The sequence below is a fragment of the Melitaea cinxia genome, chromosome 2 (genome assembly GCF_905220565.1).
Source record: "Melitaea cinxia chromosome 2, ilMelCinx1.1, whole genome shotgun sequence".
Lineage (NCBI taxonomy): Eukaryota > Metazoa > Arthropoda > Insecta > Lepidoptera > Nymphalidae > Melitaea > Melitaea cinxia.
In genome coordinates, this window is record NC_059395.1 from 125,994 (window position 1) to 143,705 (window position 17,712).

General features: G+C 39.7%; 1 protein-coding gene across 1 annotated transcript in view; it reads left to right on the plus strand.

The window, feature by feature from the left end:
* Window positions 1–2,039: 2,039 nt before the first annotated feature.
* LOC123666774 (transcription factor BCFI-like) overlaps window positions 2,040–17,712 on the plus strand; it is a 33,031-nt gene continuing 17,358 nt past the window's right edge. Inside the window, exons 1-2 of the mRNA XM_045600830.1 lie at window positions 2,040–2,130; window positions 2,523–2,862. Of these exons, the coding sequence (XP_045456786.1) occupies window positions 2,040–2,130; window positions 2,523–2,862 (431 nt within the window). The remainder of the gene's footprint in view (window positions 2,131–2,522; window positions 2,863–17,712) is intronic.

Here is a 17,712-nt window from a genome sequence, read left to right on the forward strand (position 1 = left end):
CCGATCAAAACTTTACAAAACTTTTCTGTGACGTTTTCAGTGACCCTGATTATCTAAGTAATGAATATAGTGAGATCTGAACGTTGTTTAAACGTCGCTAACACGTGCACAAGTTTTACCGTTATGGGAATACCCGTTAACAGTCGTTTCGCATTGTTTCGTACAAGTGTCAATTTTTTGCATTGCTTGTTTACATATCGTGGTGTGCTCGTGGCGGGGCCGCGTAATCCTTGTCTCGAAACAAAGGGCCGGGCCCTGCGTGCTCGTTAGGGATGTTTGTTGTCGAGCGGCGCCGCGGGGTGCCCGCGACGCTCACAACACGACTTTTTTCGCGCAATACCAGGAAGCGAGTAGAGATGCTCCCGCGCAGATTTACTGCACCCTTACTGCTAATGCGATAAAATTTATTGGTTCCCGGGAGACGATAAGTCGCCTACTATGATTTGTGTCCGACATGTTTATTGAGCGTTCCAGGTCGCTTCGAGGAACCGCGCCTCGCACGCGCGATGACATATATTACGGCCAGCCTTCACTATTTATTGCCTAGTTTTTTTTTTTTTTGAATTGGTGTAAGTAGTCAAATTCTAAATGATTTTCAGTCGACATCGATTTCTCATGATGGGATAAGAAGAATATTGAAACCACAGATAATAAAAAAAACTGTAGAAACCTATATCAAAAAACCAGTGTGAATATGACCGTATCATTAGACCACACGACTGAAGTAAAACTTACGAAGCGTAACTAGCTCCCTTTCTATCTTCACTAACATATCTCCCTCTCAACTTCCGTTCGCCTCAGTCAATCACACTTTTTGTAACACTCTCGTCACGCATTCACCGGCTTATTCTCCAAAGCAAGCGTGCGTAAAAAAGTTTGACTTCAAATAGAAAGATGAAACTTGACTTCCCCAAACCCGACGTCATTCACTGTGACGAGGAGTCAGATAAAAACTTTAATCTAATTCTTCAGAGTTTATATACACTCTTAAGTACGGAACTGGACTGGTGGGAATTAGATATTTCTGTCTTGATTGCCTTAATCACTAAACTTTTTTAATATCAAACAGAAAACACTTTCTTCAAAAACTTTAACGTAATAAGTTCGCTGATAAATCTCTGAGTAACGTAATGTATTACTTGCACATAGGACGTCAATTTACGGCAGCACAGTCGCGAGTTATCAGTAGCTCTACAAACATGGACTTGTCTATCCCAAGTATCTTAAATAAAAACATCTAAAGCTTATGATAACGCAAACAAAAGACCTGGATCAATCGTTCAACTTTTCGAGAGGTTTTGGTGTTCAGGAGATTGACAGGCCGAGTGGTAGCGAGCCTGGTGGTGGCTGGAGGAACCGTAGGTCGGAGTGCGATAAGAGTGCTCGCCGCACGCACGTGCTGATAGCGCTTATCTGCACCGCGGACGATCAGCTGAGCCGGAGCCTGCGTACTACCGGCGTCCCCGTAACTCTATCTTTGCTCTGTTTGATCTGGAGGATTTAATTAATCTTTATCAGCCAGTGTAATTAAAATAAGTGTATTTTCTACATTTATACCAAGAAAGTGTCTGCTGTAAATATAAATATTTTATTACATTTCTTCTTAACCAGTAACTAAACATAACATGCGTTGACTAAAGTACAAAGACTCACGTTTTACATAATTGTTATTATGAATTGGTTTGTTTAGACAACGGTGAGTGATCAAAGTTTTAGAAGCCAGTATATTTATTGTTTCTTCGTAAACTCTACAAGTTTTAGTGTCATCGCTATCTACACAACTGCGCATCAGTTGCGGCCACCGTTCCCACCGAAGCGTAAAGTATATAAGTACATACGAGGACAATGTAGGGAGCGCGGCGAGGGACAGTGGGCCGGCTTCCTGCCTCCCTCCAGGGTGCGCGCAAGGGGCGGGTCGCGCTCGCCAGCGCCGCCAGTCCGACCGAGCTCGTCGCCGCGCACGCACGCGTCTCTACCGACGCTCCGACACGACAGTGACGCGACACGAGTTCTATTGCCGACATTAGTGAGTAGTGAGAATGTTGCACGAGACGTGGACCTCCTGGCCGCGCGCCGAGACCTTCGAGATCGAAGCCTTCATCGCCGAAGTCAATAACAACTATTTGAAAGGTTAGTGTTTTCGCCTGTGTTTTATATCGAGGTGCTCGCTGTTCTCTGTTGTAAAGCCGCTTAAATCTACTCACTGAAGGTAAGAGCGTAAATGTTATCGTGATTGTTTGTTTTGTTTAATACTCAAAACGTCGCCGTTCTACGACAAGTGAGTACCCGTGTGTCCAATAATAGTTTTGTTGATATGACATGCATTAGTTACCGATGGTTACCGTTGACAACGCGCGCACCGATGCCATTAGACAGTAGTCTGCGTGGGTGCGCGCGGCGATACGTTGTTTTGCTCGTACACGTGAGAGGCGCCGCGGCCGCTATCTGTTCATCACAAATAGAGCGGCGGCCGCGGCGCAGGCCAATGGGCGCCTCGCGCTGACGGGCCGCTGTGTGCGCAGAGGGCGAGGCGGAGTGCGGCGCGGGCGACGCGGACAGCCCGCCCCCCCTCGCGTACGGCTACGCCCCCGGCGGCCTGTCGCCGTCCCACTCGCGCAGCTACCAGGAGCTGCGGCCGGCGCCACACTCGCGCGACATGCAGACGTACGCGCACCTCGAGGAGGCGCTGTTCAAGCCGGCGGCGCTGGCGGGCTCCACAGACGGCGCCTACCTGCGCGGGCGCAGCCCCGAGCTCAGCCCGTCGCCGGAGCGCCGCGACGACTACCGCGCGCTGCACTACGAGCCCTACGCGCCCGCGCAGCCGCCGCCCTACACGCACGACCACCACCACCACATCGACGGGTGAGTCCTTTTGATTAATATTATTATATTATCAAGTAATATCATCTACAGTGTGATGTCCGCTACTGCTATACTTAAATGAAAAATAGGTAAATACAAATTTCTTCGTTTTATTTTAAAGCGTTTGATGTCATTCGTGTAAGGACAGATATCTTATTTAGTATTTTAACTTGCTAATGTCGCTGTATGTAGTAGAATGTTAAGAAATGATTACCGTAGAAACAATAACTTACCTATTGCGTGTCTATGTGTAACCCTAAAAATTGAAACCTAATCGTCCTAAGTTTACGTTCTGAACCGGGCTACATCTCGTTAACCGGAACCGCGACGTTCGTCGGTCTCTACCTAACGAGCGCGCGCATTAGGTGACGCGGCTCATTACCGCTGCACTAGCTGCACGCCGCTCTCTGCTCGTCCATCTTAATCGCTCCTTCGCTAAACATCGATCCGTCACTACACTTAGGGTGAGAGTGAACATTTACCCTAAATTCCGCACTTACGCATTCACTACTGTTATCTGTTAAAAAGTATATGTGTCGTCCACCGCCGGTACCACTCTTTGCAACATTACAATATTTAAGAAGTTCCCTTGAGTAATTTGGCAAACAATTCCGCCTTTAAGTGAACTTTGTGTGGCTTAAGAATCTGAAGCGCGCTCGTTGTTTTCCTTTTGATGGTATTTTTATTACAACTACTAACAAACAAACGACACATTTTCCTCATCGGTAGAGCCACGTTCAAACGCCGCTGTGTGATGTTTTGCTCGTTTCCATTTATATCAAAGCAAATATAATTGAGTTAATTAATGCGTATTTTTTTGAGTTGATAGTTAACAAAGTAAGATCGGGAATTAGTACCAGTAGTTCTGTGTAACTTCAATTGAAACAAAGGACGTGTAATACTTTTTGGAAATGCCTTAAATAATCTTCAAAAGGTTCTATGACACTTTACTTATAATGTCTTGTTCCAAGATAAATAAGGAAAAGATAATTCAAAAATAAATTATTTAAACCTTTAATGTCAATAACCTACCCTTTAATAAATTTATGGAACTAAACATCTTGAAATCTGGGAGTGATCGACCCATCACTCGCAAAGTTCTGGGATTGTTTTCTATCTTGTTAACGTAGTCTACCGTTCAAGGTACGCAGGTATACGTAGGTACTAATTGTTAGCAGTCTAAATGCGGCAAAGTCAGGATCCGCCTCCTATTTTGGACAGACGTTTCGATATTTTTGTATCCGTTTAAGTATCGAGCCGACTGACTGACTGCATTCAGCCGGTAACATCCCACCGCTGGGCATTCAAAAGGATTGAAGATTAATCCTCCACGCTGCTTCACTGCGGGTTTTGAGTAACGATTTATAATGACAACCAGAACCGATGGCTTAACGTGCTCTCCGAGGCACGGTGGGGAGACCACCAAGGACAGACATCCAAACCAGAAAGAAATATTTGTGTAAATACAAATATCCATCCCGAGTGAGAATTGAATTCGCAAACCGTTTGTGGTTTAGGCGACTATTCGCGACTACACCAGAGCGGCTGTTGACTGACTGACTGACTCGAGAATATTACTGTCAATAGTGGAGTTAGACGTCAATCAGATTATCTATATAAATAAAAATGAATGTTGCTAAGCGCATAACTCGAGAACGGCTCGACCAATTCGGATAATTTATTTTTTTGGCCTACGGAATGTTATACAAACACGACACAAAAATAAAATTAAAAATAAAGTGATCACTTACGTTTCATTTAGTTAACTTTTACTATTAACTTTTGACAGACAAAAGTCTGTCCGGGCAGCTAGTATGAAATAAAAGGGACTCGAAAAGCGAACTTTGGGCAAGTAATTCATAGAAACTGATCTAGTAACACATCTTACTGTTCGCCTACTAGTTAGGTATACTTCTGTCGGAATATACTTAAGCAGGTAACGAATCTCTATGTCGAAGTAAGTCAAAGCAGCAGGCGTCCGGCGGTTGCACCAACAATACGCACACAAGTAAATGTGTAATTACGCAGGATTATTCAAGCGCTGATAAGATTACGCAACGCTGTTACATCTGAGTTTTGAGCGAGGCTTATCGCTGTCATCTCGTATCGCGGAATTCCTCTTATCAACGAACTTCGTGACTCGTGGCACTGTTTGTGGGCTAGATGTACCCATAGAGGCTGCCTCGTCTAGCCTGCGCCTTCGTTTTATCATTGTTTTCCTCGACTTATCTTCACTCGCGAATCGAATGGAAATATCGCTCAATATCGCTTTACTATAAATTCCATAAAAGAGTAGCTTTCCCAATAGACTTTAGAAGCATAGTGCTTCATTTGCGAAAACTATATTTTGTTTACATCTAACAAACGGCTGTGAATCCTCGTCGAGCACAGACGACGTGGTTCAGTCATAGTCGGTAATGTTTACTTCAAATTTTCATATCAAATAATATAAAAAAGGGATACATAACTGAGGTTTTGTATTTGAGATCTCTATTTTTTTTCTGTCACAGGTTTGACCTAGACAATGTTAAGTACCATGACCTCGTTTTCATAAATTTAGAACGCAATAATTTGAATATGATCTTCTCGATAGAGTCAAACTTAAGATCTTTTTAAGAGTTCATTATTATTTTTTTTTGAATTATAGTTAACAAAAGTTTTGTAAGTAAATAGAGCAGTCACGGTCTAGATATTTAATAGCAACCTAAGTTAGAGCCTCTATGCTTTATTTGAATATAAATGCTATAGACAGTCACTGAAAGAAACGCTGACCTGTCAAAAATATTTGCAACACTTTCAAATTTTATGTAGCCTGGAGTATTTTGGGTTGATTTTAGTACTGGAAAATTTTCTGTTACTTCTCCCATAACATTTGAAACCATAACACAAAAAAAATATTGTATGCTTTATACTTATTCTGAAAATTCTGTATTTCACAGAAACCCCAGCTCGCTTCCTATTTTAATAATTACCGTTATCGACACACCGTATATGTTATAGATCTCAAGACAATTAGCTCTAGTATTGAATGTATTGAGTCAGTGGTCTGCCGCTCTCGTCGGAAGGTAGTTTATCAGCGCTACGTGCTGCACGGCGCGGCCGCGACACGCGCGCCGCATTCCGCGCGCTCACGTGCGGCGCTGGCGCTGCAATACTTGGTACTTTTCCGCTGCCGCACATATTACAGCCTCACCGCACTCCGCGTGCATTATTCCGATTGCCCAATTAGACTAGAAACGATCGTTGTAATGTATATGTATTCTTACGATCAGCCTATTAATTATACCTATTTACTATTATATATTTTGTTACTACAATTAATTATAAGGCTTAATTTTTCCCTTTAATAAAAAAAAATTGTCAACAACATTTTAAGTCGCTATTAGACAAGTGCATAGTTGAGTCGGCTGCGGTCGGCGACGCTGCGCCGACGGGCACTGCGGTCACAGATGTTTTTTTTTTCTTAACAACTTTTAATAAGTAATTAAAAATAACGTTAGTTTGCGGTTGAGTTACATTTTGTATCGTTTCCGAACATTAACGTCACGTTTTTAGTCATTTGTTTATAACTACGGTCTCTATCTCGTTCTATTTATATATAAACTGCGGCATTTGGAACCGAACGGCTGCTCCACCACAATTACATACATACTTCACACTATCGACTTTTACATGTACCTGATATATTTTAATTAGTAATTTATGCTAATTTGTGACAATTTTTGTAAACGTTTAAACATAATGTGAATAAAAATGGTTATTCTGTAACAAGTCTTGTCTCTAAGTCCAATAAACGTCAGCGGCGGCCGTGAAGACATCGTGTATTCAATAATTCGCGGCTTGGTACAATATTAGCATAATATTAAAATGTTTCTGTTCAAATGTAATGTTTGTTGAACTCGGAGCGACTTTTGGTAGTAGAGTAGTGTCGGGCTGTTATCGCGCGCAATTAGCGGCACTACGCACACACACGCGCGCGACGTGTACACACGCCGGCACGCACACGCGCGCGCCACTCGCAGCGCTATAGGTACGTTCGGGCCGCCCTCGGCGCGCTGTAATAGTTTAATAATATTGCCATTGTTTACACAAGCGACACTTATTTTTGTAATTTTATTGTCACTCGGACGGAATTATCTAGAAACGTTTTCAAGCAGCCGCTCTCACGTACGCTCGTAGGTACCTACCGGCTGTGCGCGGTACACGCCATACCTAGCGCTCACTTATAACATTTGATCCCAGTAATTGGTAGTTGTTGGTCTTTGTGGATAGGTAATATGTAGTCGATATAAATTTTGGTTTAAGTAGATACGTCTCTGTACACTGTCTGTTTTCCAAATAAATCAAAATAAAATAAAATACATGTAAAAAGCGCTGTGGTTATGGCAGTGAAGAATAAATTATAAATAAATGCTATAGTTTAAACTTACTTTTGTTATTCATTTATGCAAAAACTACAGCAGGGATTGTAATGAAACTCGGTACGTATTAGATGGATTTCAAGAACAACGCATAGCCAACCTTTTCTCCCGACATTTCACGAATTTTTTGTCTGTCTATGTGTATAAGTGGAAGTAAAGAATATAGCCACCCCTTCTCTTCCCGTGAGTGTCGTAAGAGGCGACTAAGGGATACCACAGCCATCCAACCGCTGACTTTGAAATACACAGGCCGAAGACGGGCAGCAGCGTCTTCGGTGCGACAAAGCCAGCCCTGCGGTCACCAACCCGCCTGCCCAGCGTGGTGACTATGAGTAACACACATGAGTTCACGCCATTTTTGGCGCGAACTTGTGGAGGCCTATACCCAGCATTGAATTGCGATGGGCTGAAGTGACATGTAATAACTATAAATTTAGAGACAAAAGAAAACCTAAATTGAATACCGTAGAAAATCGGAAAGAATATGCTGCCTACCGCACAGTAATAATGCGGCGCGTAGCACTAGCAGCACATAATTTGTGTACAATGATGTAGATACCAAAAGTTAAGATACTGTTTTCAATGTAAATAATTTTCATATCCCCCGAGTTCTTCACACTAATTAGGATCTTGCAGAGTTTCTGAGTAATTTATCAGAGTAAAACTAGAGTAAAAAGGAAATTTTACATTATATATTTTATACTGATCGTTGATCTTTTAATTTGTCAGCTGCAGAAATATAAAGAAGAGTAGGTAGCGGTCACACAGCTTCGAGCTTCTCGGAAAGATTAAAGTTGAATCATTGATTCACATTTATTAATGTTTTCATAAACAAATCCATTAAAATGTCGCGGCGTGACGCGAGAGCGATCTCACTTAGACTGCACAATGCACAGGCCTAAATAGAGGCTGGAACTGAGTACTATGACGTCATCGTTACTCTTGCTGTGTCCAACATTTTCAGGACATATAGACCTGCTACTGCTAAAGACTAGTGTAACGCAAATAGTTGTCTAGCTTTTATGTGAAAGGGTAACAAACGTTAACGCCCGTCCTCAGAAAGTTTAGCTTGTGATATGTACACGTCGGAGATTTGAGCCGGGTCATAGTTCACACGCACGCAGGCCGCCCGACTATGTGAAGTCGATCGCTGATGGTGTGTTCATGACATCAATGAGAGTGTAACCGGAGCCGCTGCGGGGCGTCTGCGCTCTGTGTCCACATGTGACCGCAACGCGCTTCGACAGTGTCATTAGTTGGACTATTCCTGACTGTAATTAAACAATTATATCCCCGCTATGTTGCAACACTGGGTATGTGCACTACTGGGATAATTTATCTATTTTGTTATTCATACAAAATATTATACATATTTACAATTCACAACTTAAGAACTAAATATTTACAGATAGTTTTGGTATAAATCATGTCCGCGTGGAATTGTGCCAAGAATGCTGGCTTTTTTTGTTATTTAATCAATATTTTTTTTAATATCAGATTAGTACCGGGAGCTACCACAACCAGACCACGTAATCTATAGAATTTTAGGATAATATCCCCGTCCTCAGTGACGATCACGAGTTCATTATGTAATATAGAACTACGAGTTTACAAGTACGTCACCTAGCGATGCTAATCCTTCAGTTTTGTTTATCGTAACTACCGAATGACGGCGAGGATTTCTTTTTCAAATCATTTTCATTCATTTCAATCATTTGATAATAATATAAATTCTCACCGCTACTCTACCGCAGATAAGGTATTTGGCACTGAGGGTGCGGTGTCATTACTAAGTTAATCAATAATATAAGCTCATGCAATACGATTTACTTGTTTGGTTTTAATAGTTAAATAAATCTTAATGTAATACAAATTAACTTTCATTTATTTTTGTGTAAATTTTAATTGAAGATCTGTTATCAATCACGTTACATTTACTTTATAAGTATGAGATCTCTCCCCTGTCATAGTCACCTATTGGGTTTTGATTCATAATGTGGTACCATTTGTTGCTATTATTCTAACGTAAACCCTAAGTTAAAGGCCCGTTTCCGAGGTCAAGGAAAAAGGTTATAACACATTTTTCGTTTTTCACCATCAGGTTCCATTTTACTCGTCAGCTTATTCGCAACCCGTAAACCAGAAAGGTGCACTTTATTAGTAGAGATGAAGAAGGCTCCAATGTGAACTTTTCACAAACAAAGCCCACGCTTATGTGTGGTAAACCAAAAAGAAAAGCATTATGTATGAGCAATAATGCCCTAAGAACATTAATAAAAGTAATCTCAAGTAATATCAAACAATACTCGCCACCTGATCACCAGACGCGGCGGCCCGAGATCCTGACGGCAGAGACGTAGTTATTCTAACTGTAAAAGATTTATAAAACGAAATGATCACAGGACTGGACTTTAAAATTCAAAACTGCTTAGCAATAGATTTCACGCTAAGTGACACGAATAATTTTAGACATTGCCCTGAGGCTTGGTACGTAGATATATGTGTGTGCAAAACGGATGTAACGGACAAAGAAGTTAAAGTCAACTTACGTCCGAAATTGTAAAGAAAACAACGGCGACTCGATCCTAGGCATTCCTGACGTCAGCGAAAATGTAAGTCTCAGCATATGCCCGGCTATCGATACGGCTAATTGTGTGTGTGTGTCGGAGGGCGCTAATCCACGCCAGTGTGCGTGTTCCGCGAACCAGTAATGAGTCTCACTTCCTGCCCGCGACTGTTAACCCACTAAGGCCCGCACCTAGTTCGCGGCGCCGCAAATGTACACTTACGGAGCTTCGCCAACACGATCGCTGTCAAGCAAACAACACCTCTGTGCGCTCGGGGCTGACAAAGAGCTCGACGTTGATGAACTAAGATAATCCGCGAATCAATGACTACATAATAATTTTTGGTGTCGTTCATTTCTTTGTAACTGAGTCGTTGCATATCACTCAAATGAGGTTTTTTGTCTAATATCGAAAAAGTCAAAAGGACAGAAAACAAAAGAAGAATTTTGCAATAAGTACCTAATATCAATTTTAATGAATAACCATGAATTAAAGTTTTCAATAAAGTCATACAGTCTAAACATTCAATGGCTGCTCATTTCATTGTAACATGATCCTAAGAACCTTGCGATGACTTTAATCCCGTACAAGAGGCAAAGGCGACTCGCACTCATTCGCTATTAGTAGATGCGAGGATGTGAGCCAAACAAAACTATTGCTCGTAGGTAAATATTAGACACGCACACTCATTAGTAGCTCCCTCGGTCGGGAATAGGAAACCACGAAACAAACAAGTTGGATACGAAATTTCTCAGCCAATATATTAATGAAATGGGATCCACAAGCGATCCTTCGTGTTAAGTGTAAGCATTTAACGACCCTCTTTTTGTCGATGGTTAAACAAACGTGTGACGATCTTGTTATTAATTTATAGCAAATGCGCTAAGATGTTGAGCAAACAAGCCGAGGCGAGGCTTGTGCACATAGCTGCGGCGTCCCTCGGGACGGAAGACCGCGATCCCTTTGTTTACGCTCGAGGAACAAAGGCGACGTTGATCTCGATGAGACGAGCTCTCGAGCATTATTTCGTAAACACCTCGAGATCGCTCGTATAATAATTGACTTTACCTGTTGCTTTTTTTTGCTTATGAAACGTTTTTAACCGACTTCAAAAAAAGGAGGAAGTTTCTAAATTCGACCGTATATAATATATTTTTTATGTATGTTCGGGGATATCTCCGTCATTTATAAACCGATTTTGATAATTCTTTTCTTGTTGGAAAGGAGATATCCCTAGTTTGGTACCATGATAAAGAAACCAGGATCTGATGATGGGATCCCAGATAAATCGAGGGAAACTCGAAAATCCGCATAACTTTTTACTGGGTGTACCGATTTTGATGGTTTTTAATTTAATCGAAAGGCGATATTTATCATTTGGTCACGTTTAAATTTCATCGAGATCTGATTACAACTTTTGGAGTAAGCTTTGATAACGCGTATTTACTTGACTATTTTTTCGTCTACCTATATTTCTCGATATAATTGAAGTCGGTTTTTGTTCGTTTGCCTGCAAACACAATTATTAATGTTCTTGGTCGTAGTGTTGATAAATTGCATCGATCGCAAGACGTACAAGATAAGTCTTCAGTTCTGCGTCTCGCTAAGTCGCTGGCTCCCACCTGCGTATCTCCTTACAGTAATCCGGCGCTCCTCTAACACGGGAGTGGTGTCGATCGGTACACTTTGTGTAGTGTACTGTAGGGTACTATGCAGGGTGTGTAGAATGTACGCGGGGAGCTCGCGAGCCGCCCACGCGTCTTCGCGCACGTGGGAACCGAGACGAGGCGCATTTATCGCCTGACCTTGACGAGCTGTGAACAACTGCAATGCAATCGTCTATTCGCTAACACTGATTCAGAATATTGTCTAACAGTAATACTCGTGTGAGCATTAAAGAGTTCGCTCGTAAGTGTAGGATATTCTAGTTATATAAATACTAGCTGTGACCGCGACTTTGTCCGCGATGAATTTAACAAAAAATGTATTGTTGATTTCGCAGTTATAAAACAAAGAAATTTCTGAAATAAAAGTAGCCTAAGTTACTCCTTATTATGTCAGCTATCTGCCAGTGAAATTCCCGCCAAAATCGGTTCAGCCGTTTCAGAACAGACAGACAGACAAAAATTGTAAAAAATGTTATTTTGGTTTATGTACCGTGTATACCTACATCCATATGCATTTAGTAAAAAGCGGTTATTTTAATATTACAAACAGCTGCTCCAATTTTATTTATTTGTGTAGATTTTCCTACTCCGATTGTAGTTAATTTTAAACTTGATCGACGTAGAGATGTAGGTACATGTGGTCATCGTTAGAAACTTTGCTTTATTCGGCACGACTTCCGTGTGATATAAATCTAGGAAGTCGAGTATTTATTTGTAATTAAATTAAGAAGTTGTTTTATAAACACAGTCCATCATAGGCGAGGTGTATCACGGCGGCGGCGGTGCGTCACGCGGAAGACGCGAGTTGTGTTGTGATGAAACTAGGCGATAGCGCATGCGCCGGACGATAGCTTACATTTTATTTGATACATTAGACCTATTGGAAAGACATGAGTCTGTAGGTATATCGTTATACAAAGTAAATCTTCTTAAATGTGTCATCTAGTCAAAATAACTTATAAATATATTATTACCTACACACACCGTCGTCTGTTCCTAAGGTGAACAACTTAATGTTTGCGTTACAGGTAACAGCCGATTGTTATAACTGATTTTTTTTAATAAATATACACAGAAATAATACATGTATAAATATATAAATACAACTATTACACCGAGACTCAGGCGGGACTCGAACCCGCGCGAATATAATTTTTAAAGTCCGATGCTCTATGATTTCATAATCGAGGTTAAATCAATGTGCTTGTACGCAGAACTGCGGAGTGCGCTAGTAGCTAGTGCAGCTAACTGCAGTTACATAAACGCGAAGGCCGCGGCGCGCACCCCGCGGTCTGCGCCGACGCTCGACACTCCGTTTGCTTGGAATTTTCCTCGATTTAATTAGAACAATAAGCAAAGTGAACTATTGAACAGGATAACATTATTGTTATATAAATATCTGCTAATTACGACATCTATAAATGTTTGACAAACAGAATTAGGAATGATCAACACGCGCAGCAAACAAACAACATCGGGTAACTTTGTTTTAAACTACAAACTGTTTGGAAGTTAATTAATCTAATGGAACAGCAATCGTTGACTAACATGGGGATGCGCTGATAGTTATACCAACGTGTACTACTGTTACAAGTTACAACCTCCTAGTACAGTTATAGTACTAGTATAGTAATATAAGTTTTATTACGTAGACGTACCCACACCACGCAGAAGAGAAAGTTTCAGGGAGTTATTAGGTATAGAATTATTTGATGGAATATATGAATGAAGCTTAAGAGGAAAGGGTACCGAAGAGACTTTTCAAAAATAGGTATTTGAATAAAATGTTTCTGTCGCGCTGCATGCCGCTACCGCGCCCCGCGCCATCTCCGCCCCGTTTTTTCTATGTGTGACTGTCGTGTTGTTAGTGTGCGTGCGCCGGCTATTCAGCTATTAATTGTTGACGATATTTTAGTATTCGCATCTTTCGTTTGTGATTGACTACGAGTACATATAGCGCATAGTGCTATTTTTCTGAATTTGGCTTGTTTTATTGAATTTGTTCTGCATCGTATTGCTGTGACTCGGCTTACTATTATTGAATTTCGTAAACTACTTATTATTTATGTTTTATTATTTTGAATTGGATACTCTTTGTGACTTGATACATGTCTATATTTTTGTGGGTAATTATCGAAATAATTAGGTACTTTATTTATGAATTAGGTATGTAATTACATGGTTGAGGTGTGTGTAAGAATGGGTAATGAAATACATACATAATTATAGTGTATACATGTAGTACATAGTATAAGTGTAAGTATAGTATATATATGTAATGTAGTACATACACAGTATAAAATGTTTGCCTTAGTACCTATATAATTTGTAATGTCTCATGTTTGTCGCAGTTATTAATACATGGGTATAGGTTATATATATTAATTAACATATAATTGCGGCGATATAACAATGGTTAAAAATAATATTATAAATAAAAAAAAACAAGAAAAGCCGCCTGCGTGAAGAACAACTATTAGAAAGTCCATTGAAAAAGCTGGAACAAGATAAAAATTCAATAATTACACAAAGATAGCTAAATAAATTACACCAATTTCAAACATTATGTACTGTACACTTACAAAAATCATAAAGGCGACTTTTTCAATTATTATTTTATTTATGTTTTTTTAGTTAGGCAAATTACGTAATCGATTGAATTTTTTTAAAGAGTGGTTGATTAACATGACATAACATAACAATACACTTTATTGAACACCAACAGAAAATAATAATACGTATCAGATTGATTTTTAACCGACTTCCAAAAAAGGAGGAGGTTCTTAATTCGACTGTATTTTTCTTTTTTTTTTGTGTGACCGAGTTCGACTTGTACGCAAAGGAAAAAAAGCCGACTTCAATTACACCGACATGTAATACAACAAAGGTAGACGAAAATATAGTCAAGTAAATACGCGTTATTAAAGATTACTCAAAAATTTGTTATCAGATCTCGATGAAATTTAAATATGACTACACGACAAACATCAGCTTTCGATTAAATTAAAAATCATCAAAATCGGTACACCTAGTAAAAAGTTATGCGGTATAATACAACGTAGGTCGACGAAAATAGTCAAGTAAAAACGTATTATTTATATTACTCGAAAAGTTGTTGTTAGATCTCAAATAAACTCAAGTGAGACCAAATGACACACACCACCTTTCGATTAAAAAAAAATTGTAGAAATCGGTCCACTCAGTCAAAAGTTCTGAAGTAACATACATAAAAAATACAGTTAAATTGAGAGCTTCCTCCTTTTTTGGAAGTGGGTTAAAAATAGAAACCGATTTTACACGTCTATAGAATTCCTAAGTCGACAAGCTTGAACAGTGAAAGATTTAGTATAAACGAAAGAGGAGTGAGAGGGAAATTCAAGAAGTAAGCTTTCCTCAGAACGAAGACTGCGTTCATTGGAATCACTAAGAAACTTAAATCGTCGTTTTAGATAAGCAGGTACAACAGGATTAAAAAGAATAGAGTAAAGTAAGTTGAGAATATACGTATTCCCGAAGTAGGGAATTGGGTGCCACTCAGGGCGTAACTACTGCCGTATCAGCCGTATCAATGATACGGGGCCCCCTATTTACAGGGCCCCTAAGGTGTGTAAGCAAAAATTAGTAAAATGCTATCCACAATGTCACTTAATCTTGTGCTTCCTGGAAAAAAGAATAAAAAAACTGTCATACATACCTATAGAGTTTTAACTTCAGAAATGACTGAAGTCTGAAAAGCAGTCCCCTTTTATCCGAGTCAAACGTGCGCCCAATTGTTGATAACATTCTGTATCGTTTATTTCGGGATTCAGTTAATCATTATGAACAATGAATTAATCTTTTTTATATAAGAATGAGGCACACAAGCAGACGAAGCCATCTGATTTATAACGGCTACCGTCGCCCATGGCCTTTAGAGAAAAGATGTAGACACTAGACGCTTTAAAACCCCCAAATTTTAGCAAGGTCATTCCACACTTTGAATGTACGCGGAAACATTGCGCACGAAGCTCGCACATTGGTTGCAAACCACTGGTGGATACAATTAGCACCACTAGACTTCTTGACATCGAAATAATGCAGAACACGACAAACGACACTGCTCATAGTGCACATTACGCATCGCGTGTTCGCACCGTGGAATGCTCGGTGGTGCTTTTCCCTCATCGTCAAGAGTTGAATTCGACGCAAAAAGAGTGCAAAGAATTTCGCTTACTTTTTCGCATAATATGCCAGAGAGCCTTCAGGTTCGCGCAATGATGGAAGTGTAGACTAAAAAAAGTTACCTTCGACAGCTTTTGTAAGAAACAAAAGGCATGGGTTCCATTTGGAAAGCCCAATAGTCTCTCGCCAATTCTGCTGTGTTTGAACTTTGCCCTAGCGATTTACTACCTGTAAGACCTGGAGGCAGCGTTGAATCTCTTCTTCAGGTTATGCGCCTGTGAATCCCCCATTTAGATGCGGAAGATTCATAGGAATTCACTAATAGTATTGGCCTCACAGGCTGAAGCGAACGATCCCCCGCATCTATTGCTGCAGGTCAAGGCTAATAACTCTCCAGCTTGGAACTACAAGCTCTTTAAATTAGCTTAAAATCCGAAATTCAAAACATTCATTCCATTAAAGAACTCATGGAATTATTACTGATAAAATTCAATAGCCTTGCATCCAATTTTCCGGAGGTATTAACTTGATGTTTTTCAAAACTAAAACTGATAAAAAATTACCTAAGGATTTCGATGGAACAGGAACAGCTACAGCAGACTACACTCACTGTTGTCTATTCTAGGAGGAAGTTATAACTTATAATCAATAAACATTTATTTTAATTCAATGCAAGCATTTTTTGTGAGAAATCTTTACCCATCATTTGCCTGCCCCCCACTAATTTTGATACAGGGTCCCAAGGTTCCCGGGGTTCCAAGGAATGCTACGCTAGTGGGGTCACTTGAGTTTTTTACGCAATTCAGAAATATGATTCTATTTGCGAAGTCCAAATACGAATCGCATAGGTACATAGATTCGACCAAATTTAACAATCTGCTCCTCAGTAATGTCAAGAAAACAACTAAGCAATTTTTTACCGATGAAAAAAAACAGAGGAGGTTCTAAAGTCGCTACGTACCTATATTTATTTATGTTTGACCATGCATAGCTTTTTACAAAGTATTCCGAAATTGATAAAAAAATATATTGGAAAGAGTAAACCCCGAAGTTGTTTTTCGCCTAGGAGGCGAGGAAAAAGCGCGGCTCGCAGCTTGCTTGGCATAGGCATGGGAAAGAGCAGTCCTATTTTTTTAAACTTTCTTATTGTATTTTTTATTAGTATTACGGTAATAATAATCATAATATACTTTTTTGAAATCCTTGTATTGAGCCCTTTTGATACCAAAAACAAACAACACAGTTATTTACCATAATTATCATTGTTATTTGTTAGCGAAACCCTTCGTTAGCCCAGGTTTGCACAGTGTTACAATAAAAACCGCATATACAAATACGGTTTTATTGTAGTTATGAAAAGAGAAATTATTTAATTTTGTTAATACGAATTTTAGAAAATATCGACTAAAAATAACATCACTAGTGTATCGATATAATTGTTGACTATGAGGCATCACTTCGCTGGCGTATATACGTATTGCTTTGACCCTTCCCTCCCCCAGACCTATCCCCCAAAAAGCAAGAAAGGGACAACTGCAGCTCAGACCGTTTTAGGTATATAATTTTTGACCAAAACAGTGTTTCGTAGTCGACTGTTTTCTCCTCAAAACATGGCAATTTTTTAAAAATTTTTTTTTTAGAAAATAAAAGAAGACTTCGGCTATGCCCCTATGTTTTCATTTTTTTGAAAATATGCATATATTTTTTTTAATGAGTGTCTGAAAATGTACAAAAAATTATGCAATATTTCGAGTTTTTGAAGTCTCCTAATTCCTATGATAATAAGAATATGAAAAAAATCAAAACATAGGGGCATGGTCATGGCAGCAAAGAGTTCTATGTCACAAAAATATTTGATCTAGTGTCATTATCCAGGGAGAAAACAGTCGACTACGTTTGTATGGAGAAAGACCCGGTACCCTTTCCTCTTAATGTTTTGCAACATCGTCATCTGCTATCTTTAAACGTTTGTTACATTTTCAACCGACTCAAAGAAGAGGAGATTATCAATTCGGTTGCCTTTTTTTTTAATGT